Source organism: Eurypyga helias, unplaced genomic scaffold (genome assembly GCF_000690775.1).
Source record: "Eurypyga helias isolate BGI_N326 unplaced genomic scaffold, ASM69077v1 scaffold8648, whole genome shotgun sequence".
In the NCBI taxonomy this organism is placed as follows: Eukaryota; Metazoa; Chordata; class Aves; order Eurypygiformes; family Eurypygidae; genus Eurypyga; species Eurypyga helias.
In genome coordinates this window covers 24,436-43,659 of record NW_010267574.1, presented here as the reverse complement: position 1 = coordinate 43,659, position 19,224 = coordinate 24,436, and the positions used below count along the sequence as shown (strand labels likewise).

At 41.4% G+C, this 19,224-nt stretch overlaps 1 protein-coding gene across 1 annotated transcript in view; it reads right to left on the bottom strand.

The window, feature by feature from the left end:
- Positions 1 to 2,732: 2,732 nt before the first annotated feature.
- Positions 2,733 to 19,224, bottom strand: part of UBE2K (ubiquitin-conjugating enzyme E2K) — a 24,864-nt gene continuing 8,372 nt past the window's right edge. Inside the window, exons 4-7 of the mRNA XM_010157472.1 lie at positions 16,753 to 16,835; positions 7,022 to 7,121; positions 3,356 to 3,484; positions 2,733 to 3,005 (exon numbers count right to left, since the gene is read on the bottom strand). Of these exons, the coding sequence (XP_010155774.1) occupies positions 2,931 to 3,005; positions 3,356 to 3,484; positions 7,022 to 7,121; positions 16,753 to 16,835 (387 nt within the window). The 3' untranslated portion in view covers positions 2,733 to 2,930. The remainder of the gene's footprint in view (positions 3,006 to 3,355; positions 3,485 to 7,021; positions 7,122 to 16,752; positions 16,836 to 19,224) is intronic.

Below are 19,224 nucleotides of genomic sequence, written 5' to 3'. Positions count from 1 at the left end.
AACAGCAAAGTCCCTAGGGCTCAGCCCCAGCCGCGGTTAAACTCACCTCGTAGAGCACGGTCCCTATATTCAACTCCGACCGAGAATATAAACCACGTTCCTTACAAAGGATTCACGTGTCAGAATCCAGAGGGACTTCAGACCACCGCTGTCTCCCCGCCCTTCCCAGCTCAGGCCTGGAGAAGCGTCCCTCCTGCCAGCACCCCAGCCAGCACTGCAGCATCTTTGCCACCAGGCGCACGGACGGAGGGCAAAACCCAGTCTCCAACGCCCACGCCGTAGGGGAAAATGGGGGTCTGGCAGCAGAGAAGCCAATGAGGTAACTTCACACGAGAAAACACCACAGGGCATCGTTTCCGGGGTGACTGTGCTCGCCCAAGAACTGTTTTCCTCTTTTCTCCCCCTCCCCTGGCTTCCTTTATCCCTTTCCATACTGCTGGAAAAACCTGCTCTTCTTAGGAGACTGATCTCACCGGAAGAAGGGTTCAGAAGCCCGTAACGGAGAAGTTTTACGTCCCAAAAACGATTCCCGAGTTCTTCCTTTTGATAAATAGCAGCGAAGAACAAAGTAGTCGGCAACGTGCAATTACCACCAGGGTGAAAAAAAGCGAAAAGCCTGCTGGTGTAAACAAGGAGCTCTTAACCTGTGTAACAGAAAAGACAGCAACTTGAGATTAACACAAGTGGCCTTCTGCTGCCGCGTCCGACCGCCCTGGTCCTCGCCTGGCAAAGCAGCTGAACAACAGCAGCTTCCCGTCGAGGAAGAATAAATAAATATAAAGGAAAGACAAAACCCACTCGTTTCCTTTGGCATCGCTGCGAACGATCTACGCTAACTCAAGAAAACCGATCGCGGGCTACGCCGCGGGAAGCGGACGACGCGAACGCATTTCGTATTGCACCGACCGGGGCTCAGAGTACTTCCCGTCCGCACCCCGAAGTGTTTTACAGCTTGGACACATCAGAGCGAAACAGGGAACATCATCCCTGGACCAGCCGGGTCTCTACTCGCTGGGTCTGTTCCCTACTGCTACGCTCCAGATGTTTAGCAGATACAATAGTGTTCCTGATTTCCTCCAACGTAAACGGACTATGAAGCGTGAGACGATTTCAACTGGTACTTCATACCTCCAGAAAAACCCCAAACAGGCACCTCTTTCCCCGCCCCATTCATCCACACATTAGGAGAAAGAAAGGGTCATGGAAAAGATGACTGATCCAGGACTCCGTTAGGCACGATCCCCGTGTCCCTAGCCTCGGGATTTCTCCGAGCTTCCTTGTCGGAGACACGCTCGCAAGTCAGCGCCGTACTCACAAAAGACGTTACGTCCCTCTTCAAACAGATGCACTAGCGTCTGAAGTTGCAAAACTAATAATTTTCAAGCTTTCGCACTCAGGATGAAAGGTCATTTTAATACGAATAAGACGACTGACCGTATGTACAAGCCAAGGTAAAGTTTCAGTTCTGGTCCAGCAGAAACATCAATCCAAAGGAAAACCAAGTCGAGAACGTGCTGCTACTCCTAGGTGCGTTTGAAGTACGTACAGCAAAAACACCAGCAGCCTCCGCGTGTCAACGAGGGAAACGCAAGCCAGGACGGGCTTCCAAGTACCTGGTAAGCAATCCTGAAATTGAAGCCTGAAACGAAGCTAGAAAACTGCTGGGGAAAAAAAAAACCACAACCAACCAAAAAACCAAGTCGAGAACGTGCTGCTACTCCTAGGTGCGTTTGAAGTACGTACAGCAAAAACACCAGCAGCCTCCGCGTGTCAACGAGGGAAACGCAAGCCAGGACGGGCTTCCAAGTACCTGGTAAGCAATCCTGAAATTGAAGCCTGAAACGAAGCTAGAAAACTGCTGGGGAAAAAAAAAAACAACACAACCAACCAAAAAACCCCCAGGTGATTGCATCATATCAAGTACTCAAAGAAAAACTTGGTTTTAATTCTCAGTACTTTAGAGAATCAGCTCTTTCTTCCTTCGAACCCAGGGAAATCATATTACCCAGAATGCACTGAAGAACATTTTACATCCGTTTAAGACCACAAAAAAAAAAAAAGGGGGGAAAGAAAACCAGCTCCATCTCTTTGTGCTGTATCGAGGCGTACTCCTGACGAGACTGTGTAGAAAACACGATGGATGAAACTCATCACCGGTCATTCAAAGTATATTTCGTAAAGGGGAGGAGCCCAGACTACTGCAAACGGCACACACAACACCCACAGACGATGGAACGTAACCGAGCGAGGATTTTCGGCGGGATGACGTTCGGGAGAAGAGAAGCACGTTTCCCAGTCAATAAGCTAGAGAGAAACAGGCTCTGAATAGGTCACCGTTTGGAACTTTGGGTAACTCTTGAAAGTCTTTCAGGGGAAAAAAAAAAAAAAGTTACAGGAACACTCGAGTATTTCAGTGGTGCTCTCTTCAGCGACCCTACCTAATATGTCTATTAAGTACAAGCATGCAAATATAGGTCAATCCACAGGCACATAGGATCCATGTTAAAAACAGTAAGATAGCTGTGATGAGTGGCACCAACAGTTCTGATGGCTAACACTCAAAAAAACGTTGCTTTCTGAATTACTAAACCAAAATCCTGAAGCAAGTTCCTGCTAGTCTTCGTCACACTGCTAAACACTAAGGTAGGCATGTTTTCCCCCATTATTTTAGCTGAGCTCAAAGAATTTTTACAATATTTAGTAAGAAAAAAAAAATTAAAGTATTTCCCCTTTTTTAAATTTACACAGACGTTTAATTAGCTTTATTTACAGAGCGCTTTTTTTTCAGTCTCCAATAGTGCCTAGATAGCATCATCAGGCAAGAGTGCCAGTTTTAGAAGAGAATCTATATAGAATCCTAAAAATAACAGATGGTGATGCTCCTCCAGAAGGGGCAAGCTGGACTACGGAAGCGGCTCTCTCGACATGGCTCAGTTACTCAGGAGTAATTCTGTTGCAGTCTCTACATCCCATGATTTTGAAGACAAGGCCACTATTACTGCATTCTGCAACGAGAAAACACACAAGCGATGACATTTTCAGTGCGCGATCCTGCGGCTCCGAGAAGCGGAATGAAAAGTTCACAGCTTAATCAGAACACGTGAGTTTACCACTTATTAAATCCTAACTAACAACCTATAAAAAACCTGTTTCAAAAAGAGGCAGGGGTGGCTCACGAGAGTTACTAATAATGTAGTATTTCAAAAGTCTGATTCTTAACAATAATTAGCAAAACAGAATGGTTAAACCTACAAAAGGTAGCGAGTCTACTTTAGCGTACTGACGCCTCCCTGTATTTACACACATACACTCACCCTGCCCCTACTGAGAAATAGGAAGGTTTATATATACTTACCCTATCAAAGCCCATAGCACAAAGGTTTTCTATTTTTTTGGTGTATTCTGGACTAGAAACTGGTGCTCCAGCATACACATGTGCCCAGAGTCGAGCTGTCTGTTTGAACATTTCTGGATTTTGTTTGTACTACACAAAAGAGAGGAACGGGGGGGGGGAGAAGGGAAAAGTTAAATCAACTCAGCAATCCAACCAAAAAAGCAAGATGATACAGCAGATTCCAACCCATCATTCTTTCTACAGAATCTCCAACAGTGCTTCACACTGATCCTACTGCTATTTTTGAGATCAAACTTGGAGGCGAGGATTACACACAGCCTAAAGCCTACACAAGCTCTGATTTAACGCGCTCGTCTTTTGGTTAAATTACATGTTCCGTGTAGTTTATCCGTACAATCAGGTAACTGCTCTCAACTGCACCGACCCAAAGTAAAGCCGCTGCGTATTTAGCAGAGCTACTGAAAGTTTACATTGGGTGTCAGAGAGCACAGATTATCCCTATGTTAACGTCTCCTGAACATACACGCTGCAGACTAACTATTTCTCGAATCACTGAAATACGCCTGGTTTTACACGCTCCAAGCGGGTCTGCACTTTTTCAGTCAGGGCTGACATTCTACTATCAGGCTTCCTCCTGAGGATAAGGATATTGATAGTTCTCCTGACAAATAAGGGCTGGGGGAAAAAAAAAAAAAAAGAAAAAAAGGTAGGCATGAGCAAAAAGCTGGGAAGCGGCAACGTTTTCGATGCAAGCTATTATTTACCAGGAAAAAAATAATCATACAGCGTATGTAAATATTATTTTGCACCTATCTCATCATTAACAAGTTTTCTAATACACAACAGAATGGACCTTATCAGGGAGTTTTCAGCCTGCGCCAGGAACTCAAAAGCCAAGAAAGTGGGTCATCTGTCATAAACTGTACCCAGAAAAGCAAGATGAGTTTCTTATTTTAGCAACTTTATGTAATATCAAGTTTTTTGTACTTCAAACAAAAGACTTTCCCTTAATCATTACACTAAGACAGTACATATGCCCATCTTTAGATACAACATAAATTTTAGCACTAAGAAATAAGATATTGGGAAATATATTGTTGAAACATTTAGATGCATTTTAAGGAGAGAAACATGGCTGATTATCATTCCAAGCATTTTCTTCACACATGAAAACAGTAATTAAATCCATAAAGCACTGTCAAACGGAATACAACACTTTTTACAGCTCCAGATTTCATTTTACCACTCCGACACACTGACTACGCTGCGCCGTGTGCTTTGTACACCTCCTACTAATTCTGCTCCACACGAATAATTTGTGTATTTACTACCTGATTATTAACGGGATTAGAATAAACATGGGAGACAGTCGATTGTGGGAAATAATTCACTGTGTTATAAATACAGTGGTCTGTAATAACTTTCTTTGGTAGTAATTACTAGAAAAGAGGAAGGATTAAGTAGACTGAACTAATATATTATTCTGCTCTTAAGAGATTTTTTTTTTTAAATACATTTTTGAGAACACTGCCAAGCCTAGAAAGCAACTAGCTGGAGTGCAAAGGATTAGTCATAACTCCATTTTATTCACAACTAGCTTCCAGTGTTCTATAAATAAAATTCCTTTACTTAGGTATCCGTAAATAACCTGGCTTCTCACTGAATTGAGAAAAGCCTAAAGGCACCTTTTACTGATGTCTCTAGATAAGGAATCCGAGGCAGTTAATGTTGCTGTAACTTAAAAAACACCAGCAACTAGTTGAAGTAGCTTTGACAGCAGACAGCTGGTGCCTGAAAATACTGCCATTATTCAAGCAGGAGTTCTCCCTGGGATTCAGCTCAGGAGCTTGTAGGATGCTGCTATTTACCCCAACAGCTTAGTGGTCTAACGCATAGTTTAGTAAGTTAACCTAATGAAAAATGAGTGTGGAGGATATCTAATTCTTTGAGAATTTATGGGGGAAAAAAAAAAACCCAAACCCAAAACCACACACCCAAATCATACAAGCTAAAAAAAGACCCCATCACCAAATAAAACACATGAGCAAACTGGGTGTTTACAACCACAACTCTCAAAGACCTTATAATCACTTTCTACTTACATACACATGCTTGTAACTCTAGGCCAAACCCCAGCATAGCTTTCGTGCAGGTACGTGCAGGGAGCAGGAGAAACTGAATCCTGCCCGCAGCAGCCATGCCACAGTCCCAACTGGACACATCCCTGGAAAACTGTTCCGCAGAATCTACGAAGTTTCATGGATTTTTTTTTTGTTTTGTTTTCTTTTTGGGTTTTTTTTTTTTTTTTCTTTCCAGCTCAAGTGCTTCTGTGAGACTGTTATGATCCAACACAAAATTCTGCCATGGAGGTCGGAGTGGGAAACACTGTTCTTGTTTTTACAAAAAGGAAAAAGGGGGTTTGTTCAATCAAGAGAGCGTGACAGCAAGGGCATGCACGCGGGAAGAAAAACAGGGCTCAGGGACATGCCTCGTGCCTTGCTGGCCTCCGAAACAATCCTCCCTGCGTAGAGCAACTCAGTCTGACGGGGACGTTGTTCTGAGCAGCCTCACCAGCGCTGCAGATTCCCCACGAGCCAGCCTTCTGCACTTTCGGAGCAAACAGCTCTCCCGCACCTGCGGGTGCAACGGGCTACCTCAGATCTCCGTGCTTCCCTCCGAATCCTGACAGCTTGGGTAAACGGCTGACCTATTGTCCTGCACAGGTTTTTAGGGCAGGCTTTGTCACCCTGTGCCAGGGAGTTCCGACACACAGGAGATGCGGATGAGAGTGATGCTGGAAGAACCTTCTGCTTGCTCTGTTCCTTTGTTACGGAAACACACCCTTACTACCAGTCCTCCAGCCTGCTCTCTCTTTCCCCAGGGTAAACAGGAAAACACCACACACATACTTAAGACTTTGTTGAAAATTGTCAGACTGAAGTTATGGAATGACTGTTCCTATCTTTCATCAACACTTGAAATAGAACCACGTCAGTCCTGGTATGGCCTAAGAGCCAATTGACGTTTTACTGTTACTACTTTTCATAAGTTATTGCTACTGTCTGAAAAGTATCAATCCCTGTTGGTTATACAATTCTACTGACACCCATTTAACCAGCGACTAAAACAGTTATCCCAAGTACCTGCACAGGTAAAGTACAGAGGATGCTTCATTCAGAGTTCTCCTCAGGATTAAATGCCACAGTAAGTCACTGTTCATAAAATATTTACATTAAACAAATACAATAATCAACAATATTCATATTAATCTTGAAGAGGAGCTACATACCAAGCCAAATGAAATGAAAACCACCCAGTTAACACTCGTTTTAAACCAACACAACCTTGCTTTGCTAATACTGGAAGCTTTAGATTTTAAAAGGCAAGTTATACTGGAATTCATTTTACTATGCTGCTACCTCCTGATATTTCTGACAAGCTATAAAAGGAACAAAACTAACAAAATAAACCTTCTGACACTGTAAAATAACTGCTACTTACTCTGGAATCTCAAGGGCGCAAAACACACTGGTAACTCACGCTCACTGCAAGGCAATTTTCCAATAATTTTTTACCAATCTTTATCTCCCCCAAAGTTTGGGCCCTAAGCTGAGTTAGCAAAGGTTACAGAAGTGTTACAAATTCACAGTCAACTGAGCGTCTTACCTGGTTTGCCACTACTGCGTCTTGTGGATCATCTGGTTCTGCAGCTGCCAACAACGCTTGCAGCGATAACAACACTGTTCTTAGAGTCATTGCTGCTGCCCTAAAATTAAACATTTGAAAATGACTTCACCAATCCCATGCCTGTACGCACCTTTGCTACCCTACTAATATCACAGAAGATGTGAGAGTACACATACAGACTGTAAGTCTTAAGAATCACAACTGTGAAGTGCTGCAGCTTATAGGTTTTAGGATACCGTTCAGTATATATATTTAAATAGGGTTTTAAGCATGGACTTTCTTATTAACAATGCTTTCTTAAGATTTTGGAAAATACAGTCTTTGGCCTACACATCTGACCATGCTCACTTAACAGAATTCATTTCACCTGGAGAAAAAGGCGGATATTTGAAGTGCGTGTCCTCCTTCCTTACTACCAGTAACGGCACCTTGCGCAAGGTCTAGGTACGGAACTGGGAGCCCACGTGTGCTCCCTCTGCTGGCACTCTTCATAGAGAAATCGCATACACAGAAGGAGTGACCTATATTTTAAATACCTGTAACAGATTAGGACTTCTACAGGTTGGATATCTTCTGCATTGCATCAGTTTTAATTTTTATCGTAAACCGTTAATATGACATTTTTCATAGTGAATTACTACCATAATAAAAAGGTTTGGCTATTACAGAAGGCACAAGTGAAAAATACTATCTCCGCTTCTCTCGTCCCAACCTGGCATGGCTGTCGGAAGCAGGAAAACACTCCGTAGTCATGATGGTGCTGTAAAGTCACCCTTTGGCCCCTGAGAAAGAGCCTTGCTGAAGGCAGCCTCCTTCTAGAATCAGAACTTCTAAGTTCTCGTCATTTATTCCGATCTCAAAGCATATTTAGAATAAGATATTTAAATAATTTAGTAAAGGAGAAGACAGTATGTTCAAAAAGGTCAATAAACACTCAGAAAAAAGTCTGAAATTGTTACACACTGTAAATCTGGAAAGTTGTAACGTTTTAAACATGCAGTTTAGTTAGATTTTGATCATGAATACCACCTCTGATCTACCATTTCAGCCAGCACACACAGGAAAACAAATAAATACCCCACAGAAACTGTGAAAGTTCAGTACTTCAGCTGATTTGAAGAATGTAGCAGACCCTGACTTATGGGGAAGGCAGATGTTCGAGTCAATACACAGACCTGCTTACTCGGCTTAAGTACGGGTAGGAAGTTAAGCGGGGAAAATGAGTCAATACACAGACCTGCTTACTCAGCTTAAGGACTGCTAGGAAGTGAAGTGGGGAAAACGTGGCATCTTAAATTTGAGCAAAATGGCTATGGCACCTGAAATGCTAGAGGAGAGCTGTGAAACAGAGGCATCCCATTTCTCACAAACTCCTCAATTTTCTATCAACAGAAAATAATTTCTTCTTTTCAGAAGACTGCAAGTAAATACAGAGTCTCTGTCAGAGGGGGTGAGCAAGAGTCTGACCTGCTGGTCCAGATACAAAGGAAACAAGTCTGCAAGTCCCTTTCCAGTCCCAGATTTCAGAAATGTATGTATTTCCCAGCACCGAGAGAGTCTAACAGAGCAGACCGAGGAACAGAACAGATGCTGGTAAAACACCAGAGGTACATTTGTGACACCTGAATGTTATCACAGAATCACAGAATGGTTTGGGTTGGAAGGGACATCAAAGACCATCTAGTTCCAACCTCCCTGCCATGGGCAGGGACACCTTCCACTAGACCAGGTTGCTCCAAGCCTCATCCAGCCTGGCCTTGGACACTTCCAGGGATGGGGCATCCACAGCTTCTCTGGGCAACCTGTTCCAGTGCCTCACCACCTTCTCCGGGAAGAACTTCTTCCTGATATCCAATCTAAACCTCCCCACTTTCAATTTAAACCCATTACCCCTGGTCCTGTCACTACAGGCCCTTGTAAAAAGTCCCCCCCAGCTTCCTTGTAGGCCCCAGACGCTTATATCCCTAGATGCTTACACTTACAGCTTTCCTGCTATGTCACTAACCATTCAAATATGACATCCTTCCCTGTATGTTTCTAATTCTAGATTTTTTCCTAGAAACTTACTTTTTTTTAGCTTGATCATCATCACTAAGCTTTCACAGTGCAGTGTTCTACATCAAAATGCAAGTGAGAAACACCCCAAGTGACAGAGATTTTAATTAGCACATACTGTCTCATTCCAACTGCCGTATCAGCTTGAAGTCCCTCAACCTGAACTCTGCAGACGAATCTTCAAAAAACGCTCATGTTTTCAGATCTGAATTCTGGCAAATCACAGAACCTTCACAACCTATAATTTTCCTTTCCCAAACCTATTCCTTGGTAACTAGACTCTTTTTCTCCACCAGAATTTCAGTTTCTCTTCCAGTTAAATTTAAAGTATTTCACGTTCCAAGCTGAATGCTTCTTCCCAGCCAAAGAGTGTTTCTTTAAATTACAAACCAAGCTGGGGATTAACCAGTAAGATTACGTTTAATCAGATAAAGATCACCTACCCACTGAAACACATCCTCAGTTGTGTGATGAGATCCTAGCTAACACAGTAAACCCCAGAATACAAAGCAGCTTTTTTCCCCACACCTCAATCACTCACACAAAACGCTTAGTGAAAGGGCACAGGAATGTTTTTGCTTTGCCTGTGTCTACGCTATTTTACTCTTGTAATTCCTGCTCCTGGTTGATACTGCCTGAAACTGATCTACGTAAGGTGTGTGGTGCTGACGTCACGCAGCGGTACCTGCTGGCATTAGATGAGCGTCACACGACACATTTACCGTTGCGACATTCAGGCGTCACCGAAAGTTAAGTCTTTCGGGCCTTACCATAATGGATTGAACCATTTTGGGGTTTATGTTGTAAATTTCGGGAACTACCACATCCACCACACAGACTATAAAACCTCAAGTCTTTTTCCCCAGTTAAATAACTCCATTACACTATTTAATGTAGTTTTAAAGATAGCGACTTCATGTTAACTCTTAACTGATGCTGTAGTTACTCTCCCCAGATAACTTTCCGTTACAGAAATCCTTCTCCTTCAGAGGTATCTGAAACCACTGCCATTACTCCCAGTAGAGAAGATGACAGGAAGAGGGGTCGCGGCCACCTGTGCCACTTTTTCATGCAATTTACTTCCATTTTACGCTGTACCTTCTAGGACTAGAAAATACACCCTCGGGAGCAGGGGGCATTGCTAAGGACCAAAGGTGCCACGGATGCCTAGAACACAACTTCTGCGCTGGCTCCAGCCGTCTCTGGCTTTCAAGACTGCGAAACCCTTTCAGTCCCTGTTCATCTGTTACGTTTGTAGGTTTTCGTATCCAGCATAATAGGACTTGAACTTCTGTTCCGACATTCCAATTTCAAAATGAGGAATAAAAATAAATGCCTGATCCATTTGGATATACAGATGGCTATAAGCTCAAAGAACTCTAAAATGCTACGTTTACAGACAAGACAAATTTAGTTACATATGTAAAAAGGTTTAAAAATGTAGTTTACAACTTCAAGTCTCAAGATGGCTTTCACATTTCATGCATAATAAGACAAAGTCTCCCCTGGGCACACAGATTTAAGGAAGTATTCTTAAATCATAAAAGAAAACCTGTTACACCTTCAGCAGGTGTGTATTTAAAACAGGAAATACCTGCGTGTACTTAAAACAGGAAATTAAAAGTTTGCCATTAATGGTAAAGAAAACTTGATGTATTTCATCTAACTATTGTATACCCATATAACTTTTTTTACCTTTAGGGCACAAATGAGCTTTCCTGATCAAGGAAAGTAAAAAAGTCTTGTTATTTTCTATGTAGCTTAATTTTTCAGACATAAATTAAGATTCCCAGAAGAAACTGGAGGGACGCTCAAAAATACATTCTCATTTCCCAAGTACCTTAAAAAGCTCTTCTTCCTTCCCATTACCTTCTTTTGGGAGAATAAAGCGAATGGAGAGGACTGCCCAGAACTACGTTTACAGGCACTAGGAAGGCGGGACCTGTTTCACATCAGAAAGGCACAAAACCCGTTCTCATCACCAGTTCTGCAGGAACATCTATGCTGATAGCGGTACAAAATTAAAAAACCCAGCACCCCCCTCCTGCTGGCACCCCCCCAAGCTACAGAAGAATGTGCTGCAAAAAGTTGTATTGTCCTTAAAATGAATCCCAGCGGAAAGATGGATGTTCTGCGTTTTCCAGTGCTCCTCAAGGGTTTAATTTTACATAATAGAATCCTGAAAAGAAAAAATAATTGCCAACTCTTCTTACATTTGAAGTTCATTTCTAGGTGTGGGTTTATGTGCAACATCTTATACAGTTCAAGCAATCACCTTTGGTCACCTGGTTACTTGGCACGCTTAGGTTTTAGGTTTTTTCTCTCCTCCTTGCCAAAGGCAAGGCTTTGTATCCCTCCTGACAGACTTCTGTCTAATCTGTTCTTAACTGGAGTCTCACAAGTTTCTTGGAAAATCTGTTTCAGTGCTTCACCATGCTTGATATCCTGCATGCTAAAACAGCTTTCCAGCCTTGTGCTGCAGGTGGTATTTGGCTGAGCATCATTCTTTGTACTTTACTCCGGATTTTTCCTACGGTTCCTATCTTTCTTGGAATAAAACGCTCCAAGTGGATGCACTACTCCAATGGAAGCCTCATCTATCATAAATAAGAAGCAGAAAGCTCATTTTATCATGAGTTTTGCAGGTAAAGCTTCCCACATCCCAACATCCTATTTGCCTCGTACATGACATTACTGTGACTCTGTCCCGTGACATTACTGGCTCCCATTTTCTCCTGAAGTTTACAATAACCCTTGACTCCCACCCCCATTCCAAAATCTCCCTTAGCACTGTCCCTCTGAGAACTTCAAACTGAAAGCCTCCCCTCCAGACACACTAACCAAAATCCAGGCTTTTTACTGGCACTGCATTTGGTAAACAGCAAGGGAAACCTGGAGTGAACCAGGAACAAAACGCTGATGCATATTTTATCCACTTACACTTTTTTTGTTTTTGAAAGGTAGTATCTTGCAGCACTTCCATTAAAAAGAGAGCACGCCTGGTTTGGGTGAATAAAGTGGTAATACTGAAACGCCCAGCAAGCCAGCTGTGCCCAGCATGCCTGAGGTAAGAAACCTCTTACCTTTCGATGAGCTGAAAGAATCCTAAGAGGATTATGAAACACTGCCAGTTTTTCTTCTTCGTTTTTAAAGGCTAAGTAATTTTCCATTTAGGAAGTTTGTCCTTATGTTCTGTACACTCCTCTCTGGAAACAATCTCCCTAGTTACTCTGAGGGGTAAAGCCAGCAGAACAACAGGAACAGCTGCAGCCAGCAGACTGCTGCTCCACTCCATCAACCAAGCATGGCTACTGGGAACAAGTTGAGTGGTTTTGGTTTTTTAAATTTAATAATCTGCAATATTTATTCCATTTGTGAAATAACCAAGCTTCTTAAACCAAGAGAAAAGCTCTGGGAACTTGTACCAAGGGTTTATGGAATCTGGAAGGAGGAAGGAAATGAGTAAGGCCTTTGAGTGTAAGCCTGTGGCACAGTCACTACTGACAGGAGAAATACAAGACTGGGCACCCATTAAGGAAAGAAAAAAAGAACAACATAATAGCTCTGAAATAGTGAAAAGGGGGAGAAGACAACTTGCTTGCTGAAGAGTTACCTCAAACAAGGTTAATTTTTCTGCAGTCTTCTCAAAGCTTTAAAAGAGACTCGGTGCACCTCCAACACCCCACACAAAACCCAGCAGTTTTAGATGCCCAAGATGACGATTTCCAGGAGCTGGCTGTTGCTTATGAATCTATTAAGACTGTATCCTCTTATAATAATGATTTTTGCATCTCAGCTAAAACTGACGCGTGAAACCTACACACAGCCACATGTTTACTTGGTAATCACTGCTCAAAGGATTTATACATAACAGCTTTCAAATAATTCAGCTTTCAGGTTTCAATGAACAGTATTAAATACATTTTATATTTAAAATTTTGAGACAGAATGCTAGCCTGGAACATAAATATAGGCTACAGTAAGTGAAACCAAATAACAAGCCATATCAGATCAGCACAAACCATATTCACATAGAATCATATCCCTCTTTTAATACTACCAACAAAGAGTAGCTGTTTTGCACACAAACTGGCATAACAGGTATTTACAAATCGAAACACGACGAAAATTCAGAGCTGCAAAGAATTTCAGCATCAAGCATATACTGCGAGAAAGAATTTCATTGCACTCATTAAAAAAAATCATTTAAAGACATTACTTTGCAAACAGATAAAACCTCCTGCCAATATGCAGAACAGTATCTCAACTGTGCTCATTAGAATGGAAAATCATTATCATTGGATGGGTGAGTGGGGAAGAGACTTTAACTATACAAACACGAAGTATTTGTATTCACCACACATAAATGAGTATTTTTATCAGTTTATTAACTCTCAAAAAACCCTTCTAAGTCCCATAGACCCAGATTCTGCCCAACTCCCACGGAACTCATTTAAAAAAAACACAGATACACACTGGAGTTTGAGATGTACATTCAAACACAGGAACAGGAGCAGCATAATTCAGTTAAGAGCATTGCAAGTCAATGGAGTGGCATTTCAGAACAGAGCTTGTTACTAAAAGATGTGACAGAGAAACTGTAGAACTAAATACATTTTCTAGAACAGAGCTATTAGAACAGTTCATTTGCATTTGTCCCACCTACCTTTGAATAATTGGTAAAATCTGTTAAATATTAAATTATCAAGGTTGGGGGATGCTGCTTGGGGTTTTTGTTTGCTTTCTAATGAAGCTACCATTTTATTCAAACCACTGCTCAACCTACACATGCAGAAAACTTAAACGTGGCAATGTGGGCATTTCTCAGTTTAATCAGGTAAAGGAGCATATACTGAAGAATGAACAACTTACTGAAACAGTATTAAAACTTCCTAAGTCCTATGAATGGTTAGGAAGCTACTCAAAAAGTCTTAGATCTATCACAGTGCTGAAAACCTTCAAACACAAAAGGATGGAGGTAGCCATAGGAGTTTCCTCTTCTCCAGAGTATCAGAGGCTCTGACAACCACTTCAACAACGCTCAAGCGATCTTCATTCACCAGTATGTAAGCGGCACAATACTGGTGCTCCCTGTGCGACCTGGTTTTAACCAGCAGAAGCCAAGTTCCAGTGCTCCTATTTTGTATACATCTTGGTGAAGGAAGGTATTAATGTTTAGGCTTTGCATTTCGTTTTGACCCATTAAGGTTTGTTTGGGTTTGTTTGTTTGTTTTTTTTGTTTTTTTTTTTTTTTTAAATCAGGCAGAACAAAGACACGCAAGTTCCCTGTGCCGGTCCTAACTTTCAAAGATTAAAGGAAGAACAGGAGAGGAGGTTTGACTTGTGTTCCTGCATCCCTCTCAATGGCTTTGACTAAAATAAATAAATAAATAAATTGAAGCTCATTATTTCTTTAGGTCTTTGTCGCCTTTTGGTATTTTATGTTTTTTAGCTTGATCAGCCACTGAAAAGGCCAGAAACTTTCATCTTAAAGCTATTAACTGCTTCATTCTTAAAGCAGCAGTTTTGGGATGAGATTGAACTTTGCGAGCCTGATTCACGTCACAATGTTTGGCAATGCTGAAAGACAACAGAAGACCTGTTCCAGGGCAGGAAACCAAGATGTGGTCTCCTGAATCCCAGTCCATTGCTACAGACGCAAGATCATCCATCCTTCTCCACAGAAACCATTAATTAGGGAAGATATTAAAGGTATATGAAGATAACATGAAAATGTTAAAAAAATATATTTAAAAATCTGTTAAATTGGTTTTAATTCAGAAGACGTTAAATAAGCATGACTTCTGCTAGGGACTGCCCTTCCTCAAAGTTTCTATGGGAAAATGCTAGATAAGCGTTGTTCTTGAGAAACATGATGTTTAGGGGCTTCAGTATGGGAAGATTAGCCTTGAAGATACATGTTAAATGTCACAGGCCTCCATCCTATGAGTAAAGCAACTAGACAGTGCATAAAGGAGCACCAAAGATGGAAGAAAAAAAACCCCAAACCCTGACCTTAAAAGCTTTGGATAAACTCTTCCCAGGAGAGTATTAATGACCCTGGGATGCAGTTCCAGGTTGGAGCACCTTTGCTGCTCAAAATAAAGAATTTTTGCCTTCCCATAGCCTCACTACTTAAACCTAGTCCTGAGTGAAATAATCCTATCTGGGAAAGCAGGTTTATGTGCTCTAGTTCAAATCAGGGAAGTGACCCTGTTAAAAACACCCTTCAAAATTTGTTTTGCAAAAGTCCCAAACCACCCAAAATTAAAAAAAAAATCCCAACACCCAAACCACCCAGCCAACTTTATGCTCATTCACTAACCTGCTTTAGAGTACGAGCTCTCAGGAAACTGCACTTGCACAGCTTAAAGAGTCATTAATCCCCAGTATAACTGTAGGGTGGCATGAGTAGTGACACGCAGGTAAAGTGCACTGGCTTTACTGATAGAAAAGTTACACCACGCACCACGGCACGCGCGTGTTCAACAATTCTACTGCGTGAAAGAACAGCAAGTGCACCAAGATTGTAAGAAAAAATATGCAGTTCTGCCACTGAAAAATTCAACAGCTTATTACTATTATGATCTCCTCTTAGTAACGTACATTGTCCTGTGCCACGCAGCCTGCGTGACTTCTCACTGTAAAAAGAAGGTGAATACACTGGATGCGTCAGCTGCAAGACCTCAGATCAAGCTTTCACCTCCAGAGCTCCTCTTTCAAACTCTGCTGGTGTCTGCATGGCTAACAGCAGTCTGGATAAAGTTGTTGAATTTACAAGCATTTGAAGCTTGTATGGATTAGATACTGATCGTATCTCCTGGGGGATTACAGCCCTATTCTTCTGGGGCAAACATGGAAGAAAATAACAAAGACGAAGTCCATGCATGTTAGATACCATGTCTATCACACAACTGGGGAATACAATCTTCAAGTCATATGAAATATATCACTCAGAAAAACAAAGGAGCAGTGAGTTCAGTTGTTACAGTTTGAATGCTTATAGGTCTATTACACAGATTTTGGCTATTAAAATGCTTTTAATAAAATTAAGTAATAAAAAGTCAGCAACTGACCAGCAACTAAAAGGCAAATGGTTTACAGAGGTGCAAAACATAAATGTTACTGACGCTGTCTCACAGTTACCACCGATACAGTCAGACTCTTCTCTCTTTCCTATTGCTGACCTGTTGCCTTCTATACTCCCAGACTCGCATCCATTGTTTTAGCTCTGTCACAACAAGTTTTCATTTGGAAGTAGAAGTCAAGAATCAGAATGAAAATAAGCACTTGGGTTTTTTCTGATTACATCTCAGGAGGCAATAGGCAGTATTTGTTAATGGAAAAGAACTAAATAGATTAAAAAATACTCCTACGAAAACACTGAAAACATCAACAACAATGAAAGTTCACTCTAACCCTAGTGTAAAAATTTTTGGAGAAGTACTCTGTGCATATAGTATCCACATAGTGCTTTGCAAAACTACCACCCAATCATTTAATTTCCATCTTTTCAACTCAAAATACTATTACTGCAATCCTTTAAGAATATGTCAAATTACAAGTGTAAAGTGAAAAGCAATGTGAGCTGCTGCCTCCTATCCAGGACACTGGTATATTTGATTTTGCACATTTAAATTCATATGGAATCTTACCATTGATCTTTCAGAATATCCAAACAAATGGCCCCAGTGACTGAGCTAATATTAGGATGCCATATTTTGGTGATAAAACGCACCTAGAAGACAATTTTTAAAAACAAAAATGGTTATTAAATGCAGTATATTAAGTAAACATTTTAAATGCACTATTATAAAGAAATACTAATTTAGGAAGTTTCAAGCTAAAAATACCAAAACTAAGACATGCGATGCCACTTATTTCAGGAGGCTTCAAGTTTGCAAGGCCATTGGTTAGATGGAGCCCTGCTTCACTCAAAACCAGACTACTACCTGTTTGAGGACACCAAACTCATCCCTAACTGCTTCCTCATACGCTGTCATGTGTGCACAGCCCTGCGTCACACAAAGCCCTTTAGAAATATCGTCCAGTACCAGTGTTTCAACATAAGCAGGTGGTCAAATACAGACTTAAAATTTCCAACACTGTAAATGCTGGAAAGTCCACCTGTAATAGTGAAACAAGTCCCTGAACCAATCGCATAGGCACTGGATCTCACTGTTCAGTTAAATCGTGGGTAGTTACATGAGCATTATAAAAATTTACTTGGTGGATGCTACTACTTCTACAACCATCCAGTCTCATTACCCATGTGCAGAAAGGCCTTGGGCAAATCAAAACCTAACTAGATTACAACTGGTTTTCTTTGTCGTTGAAAGGATCTAGTCCCAGCACCCATCGATCGTGTCCTTGTTTTTACACCAAACATAGTGTATTCATGCTCACACAAAGTAAAATAAATTTGGGGTTTTTTGAGACACTGAGAAAGTTAAAAGCAGTGTGTTCTTTTAAAAGCCTCCAATCTCAAAGCTGTCCTCTGAAAGGAATACATTCATGCCTTCAGAAATTTCTCCTTCACTTTCTTCAAACCTATTATTTCAGGTTGCAATGCCCTGTGACTAGTGACTTTGACCTGTCTGTTTCTCATCTCCACCTCCTCACCCCAAATTCTTGACAAGTGCTTTACGTATAGCACAGATGTTAAAACCTTTGCCCCGACCTGCAAGCAAATCCATGCAGAAAACACACTATTTGTCAGGCACTACAGCAAGAGACTGTAGATACAGGGCTATAATAAAATGAGTGCAATCATGGTGTATAAATAGGCAAGACCATAACACATCTGCTTTTCAGGACAAAAAATGAGAGATCTTGTCAACTGAGCCACTTATGAACCAACTCAACTCTCTAAACCACTTTGAAAATGTAAAGAGCCATGTAAATACTAGTTAATTTCTCACAGTGAATGACGGCTAACAATGGCTGTCAAAGCACACACTGAGCAAGATAAAGGAATCTTTCAGATGAAAGGCAGGGCTAGACACAAGCCAAAATGCCTCCAATTCGAGACTACAGACTCCAGAATAAGCAGTACTATGTATGCTACAGTGCACTGAGCTTCCTACAGCTGTCTGTAAGCTTTGGAAATAGGAATCACCAAGCCCTAAAGCAGCAATTAAATCATGGTCCACAGACCCATCTTTCAATGTCTATGACCTGTTTCAGCTCTCCTTAGTTTTGCTCCTGACAGGCCACATGCAGATGAAAGAACTGAAACCAACAGACATTTCATTAAGACTTTCCACGTCTTTCATTCCAGCCTCAGGGAAGTCATTCAAAGGACAAAAGCCAAGCTACTGGCACCTCTGCCTTCCTCTTCTTCCCCAGTTCCTTCCCAGTATTACATACCAGGGTGAAAATACTCAGGATCTAGGACACATTCTTAGTTCAAAGACATCTTTCAGTCAGACAGAAAGCCAATCAAGAAGCTGAGTCAGACAACTCAGGAGTCTGCTGAGAAGTCATCAGAAGCCACTGAAGAAGGGCCCAGGAATATACAGTTGCAGCTGCACATGGCTGGGGAGAACACTGCTCGGATGGATCCGTTTAGGAGGGAGGTGGAATGACGAATTTAAAGTGTTAGAAAGATACAGTGAAGTTAAAAGGGCATTAAGTAGCAAGAAATGTGTGAGTGACTTTACCACAGCCACTTCTCTTGTTGTTCATCCACATGCACGTTTATGCATTCCTTCAATACGGCTGCACTAAGACCTTCATATTTCTCCATTTCTTCAAGTCACACAACTGTACCCCTCACTAGTTATTACTAGAAACTTGGTAGGTTAAGCCCAAGATTTTACTAAATATAAGTTATGGAGCCCAAGAAATTAAAAGAATAATTATCTATTACAGCATTTCTTCAGTGATATCGAGGGGAGGGAAGATATCCATACTCTCTAGATCAAGTAAAACTATCTGAAAACTGTGCTTATCTTGCCAAAAATAAATTACCTGAGAGTCAATAATAAGGCATAATCTTCTCTCCAGAATTTGCCAGTTTGTAATTTAAGGAATAGTCAAGAGTGTACTTCTGACTGGACACAGCTATGCATACTGCATTATTGCTACCTAAAGATGACAGCTCCAGTGCCTGTCTAGAGAAGCAT